This window comes from Copadichromis virginalis, linkage group LG10 (assembly GCF_057382275.1).
Source record: "Copadichromis virginalis isolate Kocher_CV1m ecotype Utaka linkage group LG10, C_Virginalis_male_GT1.1, whole genome shotgun sequence".
Taxonomy (NCBI): Eukaryota; Metazoa; Chordata; class Actinopteri; order Cichliformes; family Cichlidae; genus Copadichromis; species Copadichromis virginalis.
The window spans coordinates 4,901,899-4,918,347 of record NC_140627.1 but is presented as its reverse complement, the minus strand read 5'-3'; the positions used below and the strand labels follow the sequence as shown (position 1 = coordinate 4,918,347).

General features: G+C 37.4%; 1 protein-coding gene across 1 annotated transcript in view; it reads right to left on the bottom strand.

Annotated features, from left to right (window-relative positions):
* Positions 1-9,918: 9,918 nt before the first annotated feature.
* The window catches only part of LOC146699710 (protein turtle homolog B-like), a 132,437-nt gene continuing 125,906 nt past the window's right edge, over positions 9,919-16,449 (bottom strand). The window contains exons 19-20 of the mRNA XM_085469550.1: positions 13,038-13,165; positions 9,919-11,799 (exon numbers count right to left, since the gene is read on the bottom strand). Of these exons, the coding sequence (XP_085325676.1) occupies positions 11,585-11,799; positions 13,038-13,165 (343 nt within the window). The 3' untranslated portion in view covers positions 9,919-11,584. The remainder of the gene's footprint in view (positions 11,800-13,037; positions 13,166-16,449) is intronic.

The window sequence follows — 16,449 nt, the reverse complement described above, 5'->3', positions numbered from 1 at the left end:
CTGCATCCTCACCAACAATTTAGTTGGGAACAAGAAGATGGGAAAATGCTGATTGATGAGTCTGGATTTCTGCTGTGACATTCTGATGGGAAAGTCAGAATTTGATGTAGACAACATGAAATTATGAATCTATCCAGACTGTAGCTCAAACTGTTGCTGGTTGTGTAATTAAATAACACATCCTACCAACCATGTCCATCCTTTTAGGACCACTGCACACCACTGTTTTACTGGCTGCTTGCAGCAGGATGGCGCACCATGGCACAAAGCTCAAATCAAATTGCTTTCTTGACTATGACAATGAGTTCACTGCACTCAGATGGCCTCCACAGTCACAAATCTGCAGAAACTGTGTAATGTCAGCAGTTCTGAAGGCAATGGGCTATAGTAGCACGTATAAGTGTAGTTACTCTAATGTTCCCTTTCAACTGTAATTGCTTTCCATTAATGTCACTGAAAACTGCCATGTTGCATGATCATCAGCGTAAAAGTAATGTATGCATTTTTAAGTAGTGTTTTACAAAGAAATCTGCAATTTATAGCCAAAATGTCAAAAATATTAACCTCCTAGGACCTGGAGTCCACATATGTGGACATCACATTTTGGGTTGTCTAGACCAAAATACTAAATTTTGCTCTACAAGGGCCTGATATCCACTTACGAGGACATCATACTGCCACTGTTCCATCAAAATTTAAAACGAATATCCTCATCTCATTTTTCTTAGGAACAAAAATCAGGTTAAAAAAAAAAATCTGGTGATTCATTGTTTTTACATTCATCAGGTCCCAATATGCCCAAATATCAAAGAGAAATTAAAAATGCATGCCATGGAAGAGTTCGGGTCTTAGGAGTTTAAAGCAGTATTTTCTCAAACTATGTCTGTTTATTTACAGAAATCTCAGCAGTTTCTGGAATCCTTTCCTTTAATCATCACTCTAAGAATGAAGTTTACATTTATTTGGTTTGTAGTTTCATTTTCTTTTACATCAAATGCTGAGTACCATTTTACAAAAACGGGGAAAAAAAACAGCAACACAAAAGTCATGTTAGAAAATTTAAACATTTTAATAAATAAAAACTGATGTAATATACACCATTATGAATATACAACTACAACAAGCATACCAAGACATTTGAGATACAAAAAATTGACAGTTCAATTTAGATGCTTTAAAAGCTTCAATTTTTAGGAAGAGTGGGGAGGTGAGCAGTGATTACAATAGTCATACATTCCTGTTAGTGTTTGTGCCAACAAATATCAAAAAGCATCACGAGGACTGATTTCTCAGAGATGGGGAACATAAAAATGGATGAAATACACATTTGGACTAAAGATTTCCATGAAAAGACATTTTGAGGTACTGAGTTGTCTACTCCTGTAATTAACAATGAACACACTTATGTTTGTGTTGTTTTCCAGATGCACTGTAACTCAAAGCATTCCTTTATGTCACAGGAAGACTGAACAATTAAGAGAAGACAATGAGCACAGTTCTGTTTAAAAGAAATAAAACATTGTATTGCATTTTGTGATGAGAAAGAAAGAAAGTTTTCAAAAGGTTTCACGTGATATTTGAACTTAGTACACAATGAGCCAAAGGAGTATGTGAGTAGGTTGAAAAAGCATCTTTAGGAAACACTTTTTAGATGCTTTTTCTGGTCTTCAAACATAGCGATGCTACAGGCTGCTCCTCTCATGGGGATTTTTGGGGTAAGTTGAATTATACCCCATCGGTTTAACCTACCACCTAGCATTAAAGAGCACCTGCTGGGAGTTAGCATGATTCTTTGATCTTAAACAATGCTTCTCCAGGGATTTTAAATGATGTTGATGACTATTGAAAGTCACGGTGACCTTGTTTGTTTACTCAGCACCAAACACAATGTGTGGATACAATTTGCAACCACAAATACAGAAAACTTTAAACAACTCTAAAGTCTCCACACACACAAAAAAAAAAATCAGTTAAAAAAAATCATCATGATGTGTTTTTGAGTGAATTACCCATTAAATTTCCTTGCTTTCAAATTTGCCACTCCAAATGTTACTCCAATTGAATCTGTGTATTCCCTGAAACAACAGCAGTCAAAGAAAACCTCCTGGAACATATAAGAGAACCAGGACAAACGACTGGCCAGACAACAACCTACATTGCAATACAGTACAGGATTGTGTAGCTACATTTTGTCTGAAGCAAGGAAATACCTAACTTAAAAAAAAAAAAGCACCACAGATGTTTTTAAATAGCACCAGTTGTCAGAATGTATATGACATGTTTCTTGTCCTTTTCTTTTTGGCAATGTACAGCAGTGAACTGAATGTCTGGAGTAACTTTTAGCAGCTGCTGCAATGCTCGACCTCCACTTGAGTGCGAAATCCAGGAGAATGTTCAGTAAGTTGCACATGCTTCAGTTTCCAACAAAAATCAAACATTTGGAGCCCCCCTTACATCAGTTCCAAAACAGCAGCACAAAGCACTGCTTCTGTTACACATATACTGAAATATACACATATACACTGTCAAATATTATCAGTCTGCACAGTTTGTGAATTCCATAAATATAACCTACAATTAGATCTCTGTGCTCTAATGTGTGAAGATTGCAAGAGAGCACCGTACCGATTCTTTCATGCCAAAGTAGATTCAAAAATGTTTAACTGCAGTAGCCAAAAAGGTCTAAAAAAAGGTCTAATGATGTTAACCTAACACAGAGCAATACTCCTCTCCATAATGAATACATAAGCAGTGTGGGGTGTGGAAGGTGCAAAAACAATTCAACAGGTACATTTGCAAATGTACATTACTATAAAAACTAGCTCGCTGCAACCTTCTCTGAGATTCTCTGTGTAATAGACAATGAGATATACAGCACAGTGTGGTGCACCATTCTCTTTTGTTTTGTATACAATTAAACATACATAATTCTCTACTTTGTGTACAATTCTGCAGCGCTACAATATAAAGCAGTAGATGGATATAAAAATAATAGAATAGAATATAGACTTGTACATTCTTGAAAACAAGTACTGTCCCCAAATATAGATAGTCGTGTGTTATATATATATATATGTGTGTATATATATATATATAATCTGTCTCTATATTATTTTATTATTAAACTAATTTCTAGGATTTAGAACATTTCCATCACTCACGTATGTTATGGACACTGTTACATCATGTTATAATGTGTCACTAAGCATACCCTACTACAGTTCGCACCCAGCCAATATAGTCGATGTGCATTGTAGTTTCTTCTACACGCACACACACACAACAATGATGTATGTGCATATATATATATATATATATATATATATATATATATATATATATATATATATATATATATATATATATATATATATATATATAATGTTGAGAGGGCGTGAGACAACGGATGTTAATTTCAGTTATTATTTACATGGTAGTAACAAACTTTTTTCTTAAACTGTGATCTGTTTTCTGCACTTTAGTTTGTAATGTAGTTTCATACATTACTCCAGGCTGAAGTAATACGTCTGCATATGTATTACTTGCAGCTGTCTGCTGCTGGCTTTTAAGTAGCTTTTGTTTGCATGTCTATTATTACTGTACATCCTTTCTTCAATCAAAGGATGCCTTTTTTTCAACAATAAACTGTACTCAAAAGTGTTTAACAAATATGACTATGTTATTTATTTATGGGCTTGTAGTCCCCATAATGAATGTTTAAAAAGACTTTGCAGAGACGTGAGCTGTTTTTTCAGGGTAGTGATGTATGATGGATTTCATCACTGTAACAGTTTGCAGTTCACAGCTATGATGTTAAAGCAATATCAAAGCAACCTCTGTGATAATGACTGACAATGACTGATGCCAGTGTTTACATATAAACTGAAAATTTGAGCTCATAAAAAATAATGAAAATGAGGAAAAAGATGAGTCTGGTTGCATTTAGCAACTAAATCTATTTTGTAAGTAAACAAACATTTTTCCTTTAACATGTGCAGCATGTATTAGCACCAGGTATTCTTTCTCATTTAGCACATGGGGTAAAATCCTCTTTAGCATTTAAAAATGTGAACATCTTCAACAATATGATGACTGGTCACTGAAAGAGGTGCTCCTCAGTTCAGGGACTGAGTGATACAGTACTGAGATTTTCCTCAAAAAGTGTCTTTGAATGCGTGATTTTAAAAAATGTGAAATTCCTGCTTCAGTACCATCAACTGCAAATCATCATATTTGGCTCAAAATGTAGAGCAGTATAGTGAGCTGAGTAATACATGATTTCACAAAGACACACTAATCAAGCATGGGTTTTGTGTGTGTATGTGTGTGTGTGTGTGTGTGTGTGTGTGTGTGTGTGTGTGTGTGTGTGTGTGTCCAAAGTACAGTTTGTGATCTACACAGAGAAAAGAAAATGATGTAAATAATAAAAAAATATAAAATACATGGAATATCTCTAATATAAGACAAATTGATATTTTGAATTTATTTTGTTAATCAAATTTCATCTCATTTTTGAGAGATGTTACTGCCACATTCAGTGCAAAAATACACTACCAATCTTTCTTACATTACAAAATGTAATAGCACATTTGGTAATGTCTTTTTTCATTGCCAAACTATGAGTATTTTTCTCTTTAAAATATTTATTTCTGCATATATGTATTCTGGATGCAACAGTCAGGCAACTTTTGCACCTTAAAATAACTGCTTCAGACTCTCATAACTGTCCTGGGAAAGTCGCGTAATGCTTTATAACATAATGTAACACACTACCACCAATGGGTCTTCACCTAGCTAGAGGACAAAACTACCTTTGTATTCTCAATATGGAAACAATGGCAGCAGCAATGTGAAAGAACATGACATTTATAGAAGGGAAGAGAGAGAGAGTAAGAGACTGAAAAATAATAAATGTTGGAAAGTCTGAAAGGTTGCAGGCAGATACTTAGCTCGCCTTCTTGCTGTTGGATTGATAAGTAATATTGGCTAATCTCTGATGTCTAGAGTTTTTACAATTACTTTGTAATAATTGTAGATTTATCTATGTTAGCAAAGCTGCGAACTAGCTAGTGTGTTTAAAGGCAGAGGGTTAACTGTTAACATCTAGTTAACTATGATAATATTGGCTCTGACATTGTGGTTGCAGGTTTTAATCTTCCAGCTTGTCATGGAGAAACGGTGTATTACAACTGTAGGGATGGCCATGTGCAAAAATACAGATTTTTTTAATATATACCTCCACAGAGCTAACATGACTTAGTAACATGTAGGTAACATGGCCTAACACACACTTACAAAGACATACCGAGGTAGTACATCTACCTGTCCTAATTAGCAGGACATCTAGAAACAATTCTGAAGTCTTAAATCCTCTTGACTACTCAAACCCACAGCACATGTTTTTGCCTGCTGCACTCTCTGAGTTGCATTATTCACCAAAGTAAGTAAACAGCTTTTTACAGTTAGTTTGATTTTGATTGTTCAGCTAAAGATTTTAATTGTGGCTTCTATCTTAAAACCAAGACCACTGTTGCAAATCCCAGTTTTTGTCAGCATCACTCAATCATTTATACCATGCAGACTATATCTGCCAATACACACTATTTACATGGACAAGTTAAGAGGCTAACAGTAAATTTTTGTCAAGATAGATGACCTTTCCCTCGGTCATTTTAAGATTTCTCAGCTATCCTCACTCACCTAAGTCTAATTAAAACCTTTGGTGATCAAACGATGCAAAGTCACACAGTTGTACAACTACAGTTGCTAAGCTAAAGAGCTGTTCTTGTGACTTTATCTACATGTATTTGAACAGGCAGCCTGTTGCACCTGTCACAGCTGAGTATACATGTCAGTATAGTATGTCAACCACACCAATGACAGGTTGCTAATCTGTCACAGGTCTAACACAGACAGAGAGAACCCATGGAGACACCATACAACCAACCTCTGCACAGAAAGGCCCCAGGGTGGATTCAAACACAAGACTAGATTCTTTGAGGTGACACTGCTAACTGCTGCACCACTATGCCATTCCCTACTGATACCAGATACATTCAAATAAGTCTGGAAAGAGTGTTATTCAAGACAAAAACCAAAAATGCACTCAACACAAATGCGTGTTCTACATGCAATCAGTGGATGAAAAGTGGGATGTAATTCTAAGTCTGAGACAACAGCGATGTCAGAGCTGTGAGTCTGTATTAAACCTGCCCATGCTGAATAAGTAGCTGTCATTGTTCCAACACAAGTTCTGGGTGGAAATCTGGTTGACTGGTAGGGGATGAGATGCAAAGTCAGTGAAATATGAGCTCGATATTCATCAAGTTCTCAGGCCACTATAGAAGTGATACAGAGGACTGAGTAGACCCTGCTGTGTGTGCTTTGGGAGACTTGACTCTCAAACTGAAAAATATACACTGGCTATATCTACTTAAAGTGTATTTCCATATGGACATAAATTGGGAAAACATATAAATTGCTCTCATTCATGCATGCATATCGACAAATATTACTAAAATATGCAATTTCTGGTTTTACATTTTACAATATATAGAGTAATTAATTTCAATATAGAAACCTCTGTATACATTAGCTCACTTAAAATTCTTTTCAGATGTGAAATAAATACAACATAGAACAATATGTTGACTATTTAGTTAATTAGCAAAGTGAGCTTTCAGATATATGTATTTTAGAAATAATTCATTAAGAGATTTAAGTATACTGGTACATGTCAGTATAGTATGTACATTACAAGATAGCAATCACATTAACTCAGTTTTGTTTTAAAGGTGCTTTTTTAAAATTACCCTCTGCAGAATCGAATTAAATATTTGACTCCTAGGGGACAGTATGCTGAAATGTTTATGGATGTATGCTGCTGATCTTTTAAACCCTGATATTTCATTTTAGTCCTATCTGCAGTTCTTCAAGAGGTTTTCCTTCTGGAGGTCTCTGTCACTAATACTAATAACAATAAAGGGCTATTCTATTCTATTCTATTCTGAAGGTATTTTTAAGCAGTTGCCTGCTTAAATACAGGTTACAAACTGGTATTGCCCAGTACAGTCCATCCCTAGTTTAACTTCAGCAAATTAAACACTGTAGATAAACATTTTATAAATAAAGTCAAAGTGGCTGTTAATTCACATTCTCCTAATAGCATTAGTTAACTAATTAATGATCATTAATTAATAATGCTTAACTTAAAAAGCATTTAAACTAGAGCCCGACTGATATAGGATTTTTAAGGCAGTTATTGATATTTGTTTAAAAGTGTTTTAAAATTTCAATAAATCAGCCGACTGTTTTCTTTTTTCAGACATATGAAATGTAAACAGATTTTCCAAACATTTGTCATATGTAGTTAATTATGAGTCCTTACTGAGATAATATGACAGATTACAAATAATCTGTTATACAGTCACAATAAGTCACAGATTACAGATTTACGCTCTGTCCGACTTTGCTCGGATCAGCTGGCTGTTAACTTATTATTTGTGACATTTCAAAGTTGTGAAGCAAACAGGAAAGTTGCAGGATGCCCCCTGTTGGATAAATTAAGTGCCTTTAAATCCTTGATATAAACTCTTTAAAGGAAGCTGCAAGACTATTCTAAAATCTATTCCATTATTTTAAAAGCCAATTTTAGTCAATCACAAATTTATTTTACTCCTAATTCATTTGTTTCTTCTTAGAACTGTAAATATAATTGTAATAATCTATATCAAATTTTGAGGATATTATAGCTATTTTTTATGCATTCATCTTGGGTCTTCATCCACTGTGTTACATGCAATCAGTTTCAGTCCTCTCTGTTTCAGCCTACAAACTGCCACAGCACCATATTTCCTCCCCTCACCGAGAGACACACACACACACACCAAGGTCTCCTGAAATGAAATAAACTGTGGTGTATTTAACAGGCACAAAGCAAATTAAACCTTTGAATTGTTGTCAAAATACAGCTTTTCAAATCTTGCGATGCCTCAGACAGGGGCTTCATGGAAGAAGACTTCCCTGTTCTTCTTTCAACAGGATTCTGAAACCAATCACCACTCGCACCAAAAGCCTGCTCACATTTTGGAAATGGAAGTGGTATTTGCAGTCATTTATGGATGCATCACTCATGGTTTCCCCAGCATCTCACGAACTTCTGTTTGCCATCACTACTACATCACCTCTGAGGAGATATGAGGAGATAGCTATTTAGCCTTAAGATCGTGCCTTAAGGGGCATCCAGACGTGTAGCAACTAGCAACGATGTGGCAACCAGTCACCACAGAAAACCAGTAACATTCAGCAAGACATGAAGTGGGCGGGACCCACGTTAAACATTTTGCAGCTTCAAGATGAGACACTGAAGCATCTGCCAATGAGTGTGGAGGATACCAGTGATCGACTGAAGGCATGCTAAACTCATTAGAAGGTTACTACCTAAGTCTGGAATGACCGCTGGCAACTTACTACCAGCGACAAAAAGAATATGTGACATGCAGATGAGTCCCTGTGTGTGGTGGGCCCCCTTTGTACTTTATAAAGAATATAAAAAACAACATTCAGGATTTCCACTTTTGTTGACCTTGTCCCTAAACGCAGCACAGAATTTACAGATTGGAGTGGGTCTTGTTAACAAAATGTTACCAGTAATTTCTATAGGAGGTGTGAAGCCAAGTTATTCTGACTAAAACTCTTATTATTGGGCTTTGGAAGTGGAAAATGTGGTTAAAGTTGTATGAATTAACATAGTTATTTCCACAATAAGTGCATTATCTGGAGCTTCTCTACTTTTTTCTTTTTTGTATAACGTCTGTCAAGTCAGGACTCTTCTGTTATATGTTTTCTTTTCTTTTAGCTTGTTTATTCATGTATTACAAACGCACTCAGAAGATTTAGTTACAGCAGCCGTTTTATTACATAGATCTAAATGAAAAAAAGAATCACATCTATTCCAGAATTGCTCCTGCATTACAGAAGGCCTATCTAAAATTGCTCTTTATGAAAGCATTTATTGTGGAAATATCTTAAACAAGCAAGTAAATGTAGTCACTGAAAAAATGTCTGATTTTAGAAGACTGCTGGGATTAGCAGCTCAAAATCACAAGAAATAAAGAAATAAATAGATTAAGATGCACATCACCACTGTCATATTAATCAACCTCCATTGTTCTCATATTGCAACATGTCACCATGACACCTACAAGTGAATACACCTTCTATTGATAAAAATCCACACACGACAAAAGCTTGATTGGATTTTTTTGTTGTTGTTTTAACGTACACACCCCTCATCTGCGGATTCCATAATGTAACAAGGGTGGCTGTAGCTCAGGTGGCAGAGCAGGTCAGCCGCTAATCAGAAGGTCGGTGGTTCGATCCCAGGCTGCATCCTGGCTGCATGTCAAATATCCTTGGGCAAGATACTAACCCCATGTTTGCCTACTGGTGGTGGTCAGAGGGCCTGGTGGCGCCTGTGTCCGGCAGCCTCGCCTCTGTCAGTGCGCCCCAGGGCAGCTGTGGCTACAATGTAGCTTGCCATTGCCAGTGTGTGAATGACTGAATGTAGTGCAAAGCGCTTTGGGGTCCTATGGACTAGAAAAGCGCTATACAAATGCAGGCCATTTACCATTTAACAAGAAGCAGCATGTGTACTGTGTAATATAGCTGAGTTTCTGATGTTATGGCACTTTTGTTACTCATCCAATCATTAAAAAAATGAACCGTGTAGCTGCGTAGCATCCAGCAAATCCATCACATGTCAAACACACTTCTCAATCTGTGGAATCAATATTTGAACCAATCTGTGAAAATACAGCAAAAACATTCGGCTCACTGTGTGTGACCTTCAGTGCCACACAGCGTTTTCTTGGAGCATAGATGGAGTCTCAACAAATGACAAGCACATAAATAGACAAAAGAAGCAGATATAAAAAACACAAATAAAAAACAAACATTAAATAAAGTTTGACACAAATGAAACAGGCAAAGATTAAGGCCAAATAAAGCCAGTGTTTTATGCCCTCCTAAATAAATATGAAGCAAAATTGTAAGTATACACACACACACACACACACACACACACGTGTATGTATATATATATATACATACACGTAAATGATACATATATATATATATATATATGTATCTGAAATGGCACAAAATCCCTAAAGTTGTTTCTTTCTGTTCACTGAATTGTTTTGGCATAAATTTCAGAAGTGGATTTGCAGCCCTCTATGCTAACTAAAGTAGAAGAAGTGAAATGTAAAGGAAGAGACAGGACGTGGACAAGATTTTGCTCCAGTGCAAACCGTTCTGAGATGTAAAAAGCTGGAATTAAAATTAAAATTAAAAATAATTGGAGCAACTGTATAACTTCATAAAAAACTAAATAGAAATCACAATATTTTTTGTTATTAAAAAGCCACATTTGAGGGTGCCAGATTTTTTGTAATATTATGTGGAATGAAGACGAGACCTGTTTGGTTCCCATCTGTCAGTGAAAAACTACACAGAGTGAAGATTAGGCCGAGTACAGTAAAGCTAAAGGTAATGTTTCTGTTTCCTTTTACCACAAGCCCTTTTCCTGCTCATTCAGCACAGAGCAGAAAAAAGCTGATGAGTAAAGATGTGAATCTTTCTTGAACAGATAAAACTATGTGTTCAGTGTTTGCACAGTTGGAAACAAATATAAAAACAGGTACATAAAAAAAGCAACAATAATGAAAAGATGAGTAAAAAGGCTAGTTTGTTGTCCTGGCTGATCCAGGTGGTTGTGTGGTCTCGTGTCCTGTGCTCTGAGGTATACTTGGTAGGAAGTGAGAACACCCATATTTGTGAGGCGAGTTTCTCGGCAGATAAGAGATGCTGCTGGCGGAGAGAGGTTCTTATAGAAGGTGCTGTAAACGGAGACCCGCAGGATGGGGAGAGAGGATTGGCTCAGCACAAGAAACAGGACCCGAGGCTGGAGGGAATGTTAAAATTAAGAATATGAAGACTGGAGTAGGAAAATAGTCGTTACGAAAATCAGCAAAATGGTTGGCTGTATTTATTCTAGTTAATGATTTTGCACTGGAGTAAAATTTTGGACAAATGTGTCAGTTATCACTTAAATCTTTAGAGCTCTAAACATTTTTTTAAATGGAATACTACTTGATGTAAGAACAGAAGATTGCTGTGCCTTTGGGTCTCCAAAGCAGGACGTCAAATAATCCAAAATTTGGGGGAGGAAATGCCTCAAAACCACAATTCCAATCAAAGATGGCATTAATCTGATTTTTTTTTAAACAAAAACATATGTGTGGCTTCTGATAATAATTCTCTTAATCTGCTTTTTTTTGAAGAAATTGAGACTTGTCAAGGTTAATTCATGAACACAGCAGAATGCTTACTAATGCAAACTAAACTGACCAAGGGGTGCAGCTGTGGAATAAACCAAATCTGAATGCTGAAATTTTGTGCCACTCCCCTTTGTAGGTAATAAACTGCGACAATTCTAGTGAAAGTATTCTTTTTTCTTTCAGCTGAGACGTAGCTAGTGCAGTGTCATTTTGGAAAGGGGAGCTGTATTGCACAGCTGTGACTTTCAGAGGAGGGTGGCATGGTCTAGGTCTGTGTTGTCCATGCTAGCCAAAATAGCTTTCTGGTCCTCCTGAATTGGACGACGGTAAAGCAGAGCAGAAAAGCGAATATATGGGTCATGGAGAATGGGCCGTTTCTTCTTTTTGCGGAGGTAGAGAGCTTCTTCGGGCTGGAGTACCTGAGAGGTGTAGGCCTGCTGGGTCTGAGAGGTGGAGACACCTGGAGGCAAAGAGACGAACAGCCAGGTCATAGCCACCAGAACTCAAGGTGGAAATGCTGTTCCGACACTTTCCCTGAAATGATGCTTTGCTTCTGGGCAGGAGTAGATCAACTCCATGAAGCACCCACAAGTCCAGTTTTTCTGTAATATAGTATGAATCTTGAGCCAGCAGGCAGTCAGTTAATTTTAATAACTGGAAACAGTGATTTTTACTTTTACAATGACGACAAAATCCACTATACCTGCATCTGTTATACCTCATTTAAACTAAACATTAAAAACTAAAATATATCTCCATATACAACCTGTAAGTTCATGCACAACGTATGCCAGGCCATAAGTGCTGCTAAGTCAGATCATATAACACGGTCAAAAGCCTGCCTTTTTTTATTACAGTGTAAGCATTTTATGCTATGCTGTTTGGACTTACACTATTCTAAGCTAAGGAGGCTCTAGCAATGAGAATGCTCCCTAAGATGACACTTTGAGCTTGTTGCATAAACGTCACCAACTCTCTGCTGTGCAGTAACTCCAAACCTCTGGCATTAACATCAGCACAAAAACTGCAGCAGTTTCTAGAAGCAAAGAGCTCTCATGTTTAATGTGTGGGTGTCCCAGTACTCTTTTCCATATAATGTAAATTATGATATGTCAGTTGGCTTTTTGGTGCATATATTTTCATCTTCAACATTCAACTCTATTACTGTGCTGTACTCTGTTTTTGTTAAAATATTTGAATTTTTAGGGAACTCGAGTGGTCAAGCAATAAGCTAGCATACTTCTCAACCACTTGAGTCCCACTTTTCATAAAAAGCAGATCTTGATTGCAACATCTGACGGAACAGGATGTAATTTGTTTTCAGTGATGCCTCACTGTTTGCTTTTGGGAGTGTTTGGACTTGGAAACACTCCCAACACCTCCATTTGTCAAAAGTCTACAAGTTTAGTTTAAGAAGAAAATTCATTTTTAAGGACCTTGTGTTGTCTGGGGTAATGTTTCATGATTTTTGGAGGGGGGGTGTTACACTTTCTCCTTTAAGGTGGTATTCTAACGCACTGCCCTGCACATTAAAATGATGCTGGAATGTGACAGGAAAGGCTCCTGACCAAATGCCAGCTGGTGATGAGCTTCAAAATGCCATGCTTGACAATCTTCTGAAAATGGCAGCAGGTCATTTCACTATAGAGACCTCAACAGTGGAGAAAATGAGAACAAATATTTAATGGTGGTTCACACCTGCTTTCTTTCTGGTCTTGGAGTTATTGTTGTTCATAGTCATCTTCTTGGCCTTTTTAATACGTTGGTATCTCAGTGCATCGATCCTCTCAGACCCTGAAAGGGCACTCTGCGCACCTCGACGTTTTCTGAATAAAGAAGAGAGAAAGAGGAAAAAAGGGGTAACTCCAGGCTAAACGTGGTCAGTGAACTGTATTTCTGCACTACGGAGCGCAACACAACCCACACAATCTCAGAACAGCACTGCTCGTGCTAAGCAAGAGGTGCAGCACATTGCCAAAGGATCAATGTGAGACACCTATTGAGGCTTACCCAAGCTTTGCAATAAGAAAACCATGTGATTATGACTACTATAACCTTATACATCATCTGGATTTACTATGAAATTTTTTCACTAAATAAAATCCAGATTTCATTAAGTATTATGCACCTTGAAATTTCTGGGGCATTGAAGATATTTTGCTCAAATTGATCCAAACAATTTTCATCCAAAGAAAAACAGAGTATTTCACAACTCCTGAAGCTATCTATTGATCCCATTGGCTAGATTAGGTCAGTGAGAAAAGTTCCACTTAAAAAGACTTGCACTGTTGGTTTCAGAGGAACTGTTTCCAAAATGAAGATTACTAAATGCTCTTTCCAATTCATAAGTCTGCAGATTTGAATGTTTACTCTAATTAGTAAGGCATTTCTCTCTGAAAATAACAGATACAAATGTTTCCTTGGCGTGAAGTACATTTTTCGCAGCTGTTCATCACTTCCCTCCCATTCACAGAGGCACATGTGACAAGGCAGCCCCCAGATTTCTGCCACAAGCACGCGCTTAATTCTCTCAAGGCACAGAAAACAATATGCTTTACAGAGAGGCCATCTTCCCACCGTGGCTGCAGAGAGAAACCGAATGCTGTTAGTAGAGGGGAAGAATCACAGCTGAGCAACAAAGCATCATCAATATGTGTTCATAGACATGGATACTGTCTACAATGGGCTTCACCATGCTGACAGGGGGAGAGATGGCGGGAGGGGAAAATGACTACTTGGGAACAGTCACATAATGAAAAATAAGCCAAAGAAAAGCGAAGCACCAGGACAACAAATGTAACAAGAATTTATCCATATAATTGTTTCTGTTTTGAAACGGAAGAGCAATATTTAGCGATAGCATGCATGGCAGTTTGCACATGGAACACGACTTTAAAGGGGAATACATTCAAAAGCACTTCATTGGGCAGGTAACTCAAAGATTAAGGGGAACCTCAACCCTCCCTGGTTGCCCCACTTTTATAAAACATTGGTTCTTTAGAAGAAAAAGAAGTGCAGAAGCTGCTTTGGCAGGGCACTTGTGTCACATGGCAGTGAGAACTGTTCTGCAGTCCACTTACAAGTGCAATTGTATACTTACAGGAGATGAATTGATTCATGCTCTCTACAGATGCTTTATGTAGAGGATTAGGGCCATGTGTCCACCAGGATTTTGTCCTAATTTATATAGAGATGCTCGTGGGAAGTGCTGGTCGTGGCTATCGTTACGCTATAGCTCTTAAAAACTTTCTAGGAATCTAGTGCAATTTTATTAAAAGCTAAAATACATTTTAAATTACTTTGAGCTCCGAAGTTTAAACGCGCAACAATTTCATCACTGCCAAGAACATGCAACAGCACTGTCTGCTTCATTTTTAAAGCAAAAACAAAAACAACCACAAGAAAACACAGTTGTCAACTATTCCTCCCAGTGGACACACAGCTTCAGGTGACATCACAACGCCAATCTTACAAAATATTTTATTGCCTTCAAAATATTTTCAATTGGGGTCGTACAGTATAAGCATCTGTTATTTAGAAATGGCAGAATGTGTCACGCTTGAGGAGAATGCTAAAAGCATGTTTACAAAGTGATCTGAGAACAGACAGTGTCTATGCGGAGGAAAGAAAAGGTCCACGCAGTCACTGTTTTTATCGAGTCACTCAGTGCCAAAGAGACAAAACACCAAAATCAACCTGTATGGTTTTTTTAAAGTAACAATTATTTTTGCATGCCACTGGACAAAAGCTAACCCTCTAAATTCATACACAACTTTAGGCAGAAGAAGACCAGCCTGTAAAAATGGAATGATTCAACCAAGTATAACAGATATATTTAAACTGAAGATCAAATTTTAATACAAATGGCTAAACAAAATAGTCCGTCTTAGCTTATTTTGAACTAGCTCATTTTATATTAACTAGACTTAAACTTGGGCTGATGCAGTGGGATCATATTACTAGTAACAAGTATGTCTGTTATATTCTCAATTATACAAAACACTTCCTACCATGAATCTACTTCTGTTAAAGCTTTTAATAGTGTTTCACACCAGTTTGCATATTGGTGGGGTAAAAGTTCTGTGACATCATTTATGACCCCAGGTATGTATGTACACACACACACACACACACACACACACATATCTTTATGCCTGGGAGCTTGCAGGTTCCTGTGCAGTATCTTTGCTGTTCCTAGGACTGTACTCTTCTTGACAGAGACCTCAGGTGTTGTTTCTGGGATCTGCTGGAATCACCTGGCCAGTGTGGGGGTCACTGCCCCAGGTCCCTCAGTTACTACGGGGGCAACTGTTGCCTTCATCCTCCACACCCTCCTTCTTTAGCACTTTTCTCAGCCCTTGGTTTTTCTCAAACGTCCAGTCTTCTTTTTTGCTGTCAGTTGGTATAGCTACATCTATTACTGCTGCCTTCTTCCTCTGATTGTCCACCACTTCTCTGTCTGGTTGGTTGATCGTGAGCAGTTTTTCTGCATCTGGAAGTCCCACAGGATCTTCGCTCTGTCATTCTCAACCACCCAGGGGTGTGTGTCCCAATTTCGGGACTTCCATGCCGTACTCCGCACAGCTGTTCCTGTACACAGACACTTGGTTAGACCTCAGCCTCTATCGATCTTGTACTTAGAGCTTGTTCCTGTGTGGCCATGATTAGTTCCACTGCGCTGTCTTTCAGTCCAGCTTCATCTAGCTCAGTGGTTCTCAAACTTTTCACAATGACTACCACCTCATAAAATACATGGCTCTTAAAGCACCGCCCTTATGACCGACATTAAAGTACAGTAGCAGGCCTATTTAACACCATATACAGTTTACCAGAGACAATTTTATTTCTTATATGAATGTTATTTATTTTAACTGTCATAAACAGGATGTGACTAGTGACAATAATAACAACTGTACTGCAACCGTATAATGTATGAACCCTAAACTGCTCTGCGTTTATTAAGGCTGTTGTGGTTTTAACATGTTTTCATGCTTTGTATCTTGTTCTATTTAATGTGAACAAGCCCCTAAAAAGATCACTGTTGGCCTCTCTTGGTTTTTATTACCACTATTCATTTTAATGCTTAATTTTTAAAACCTTACGATGTAAC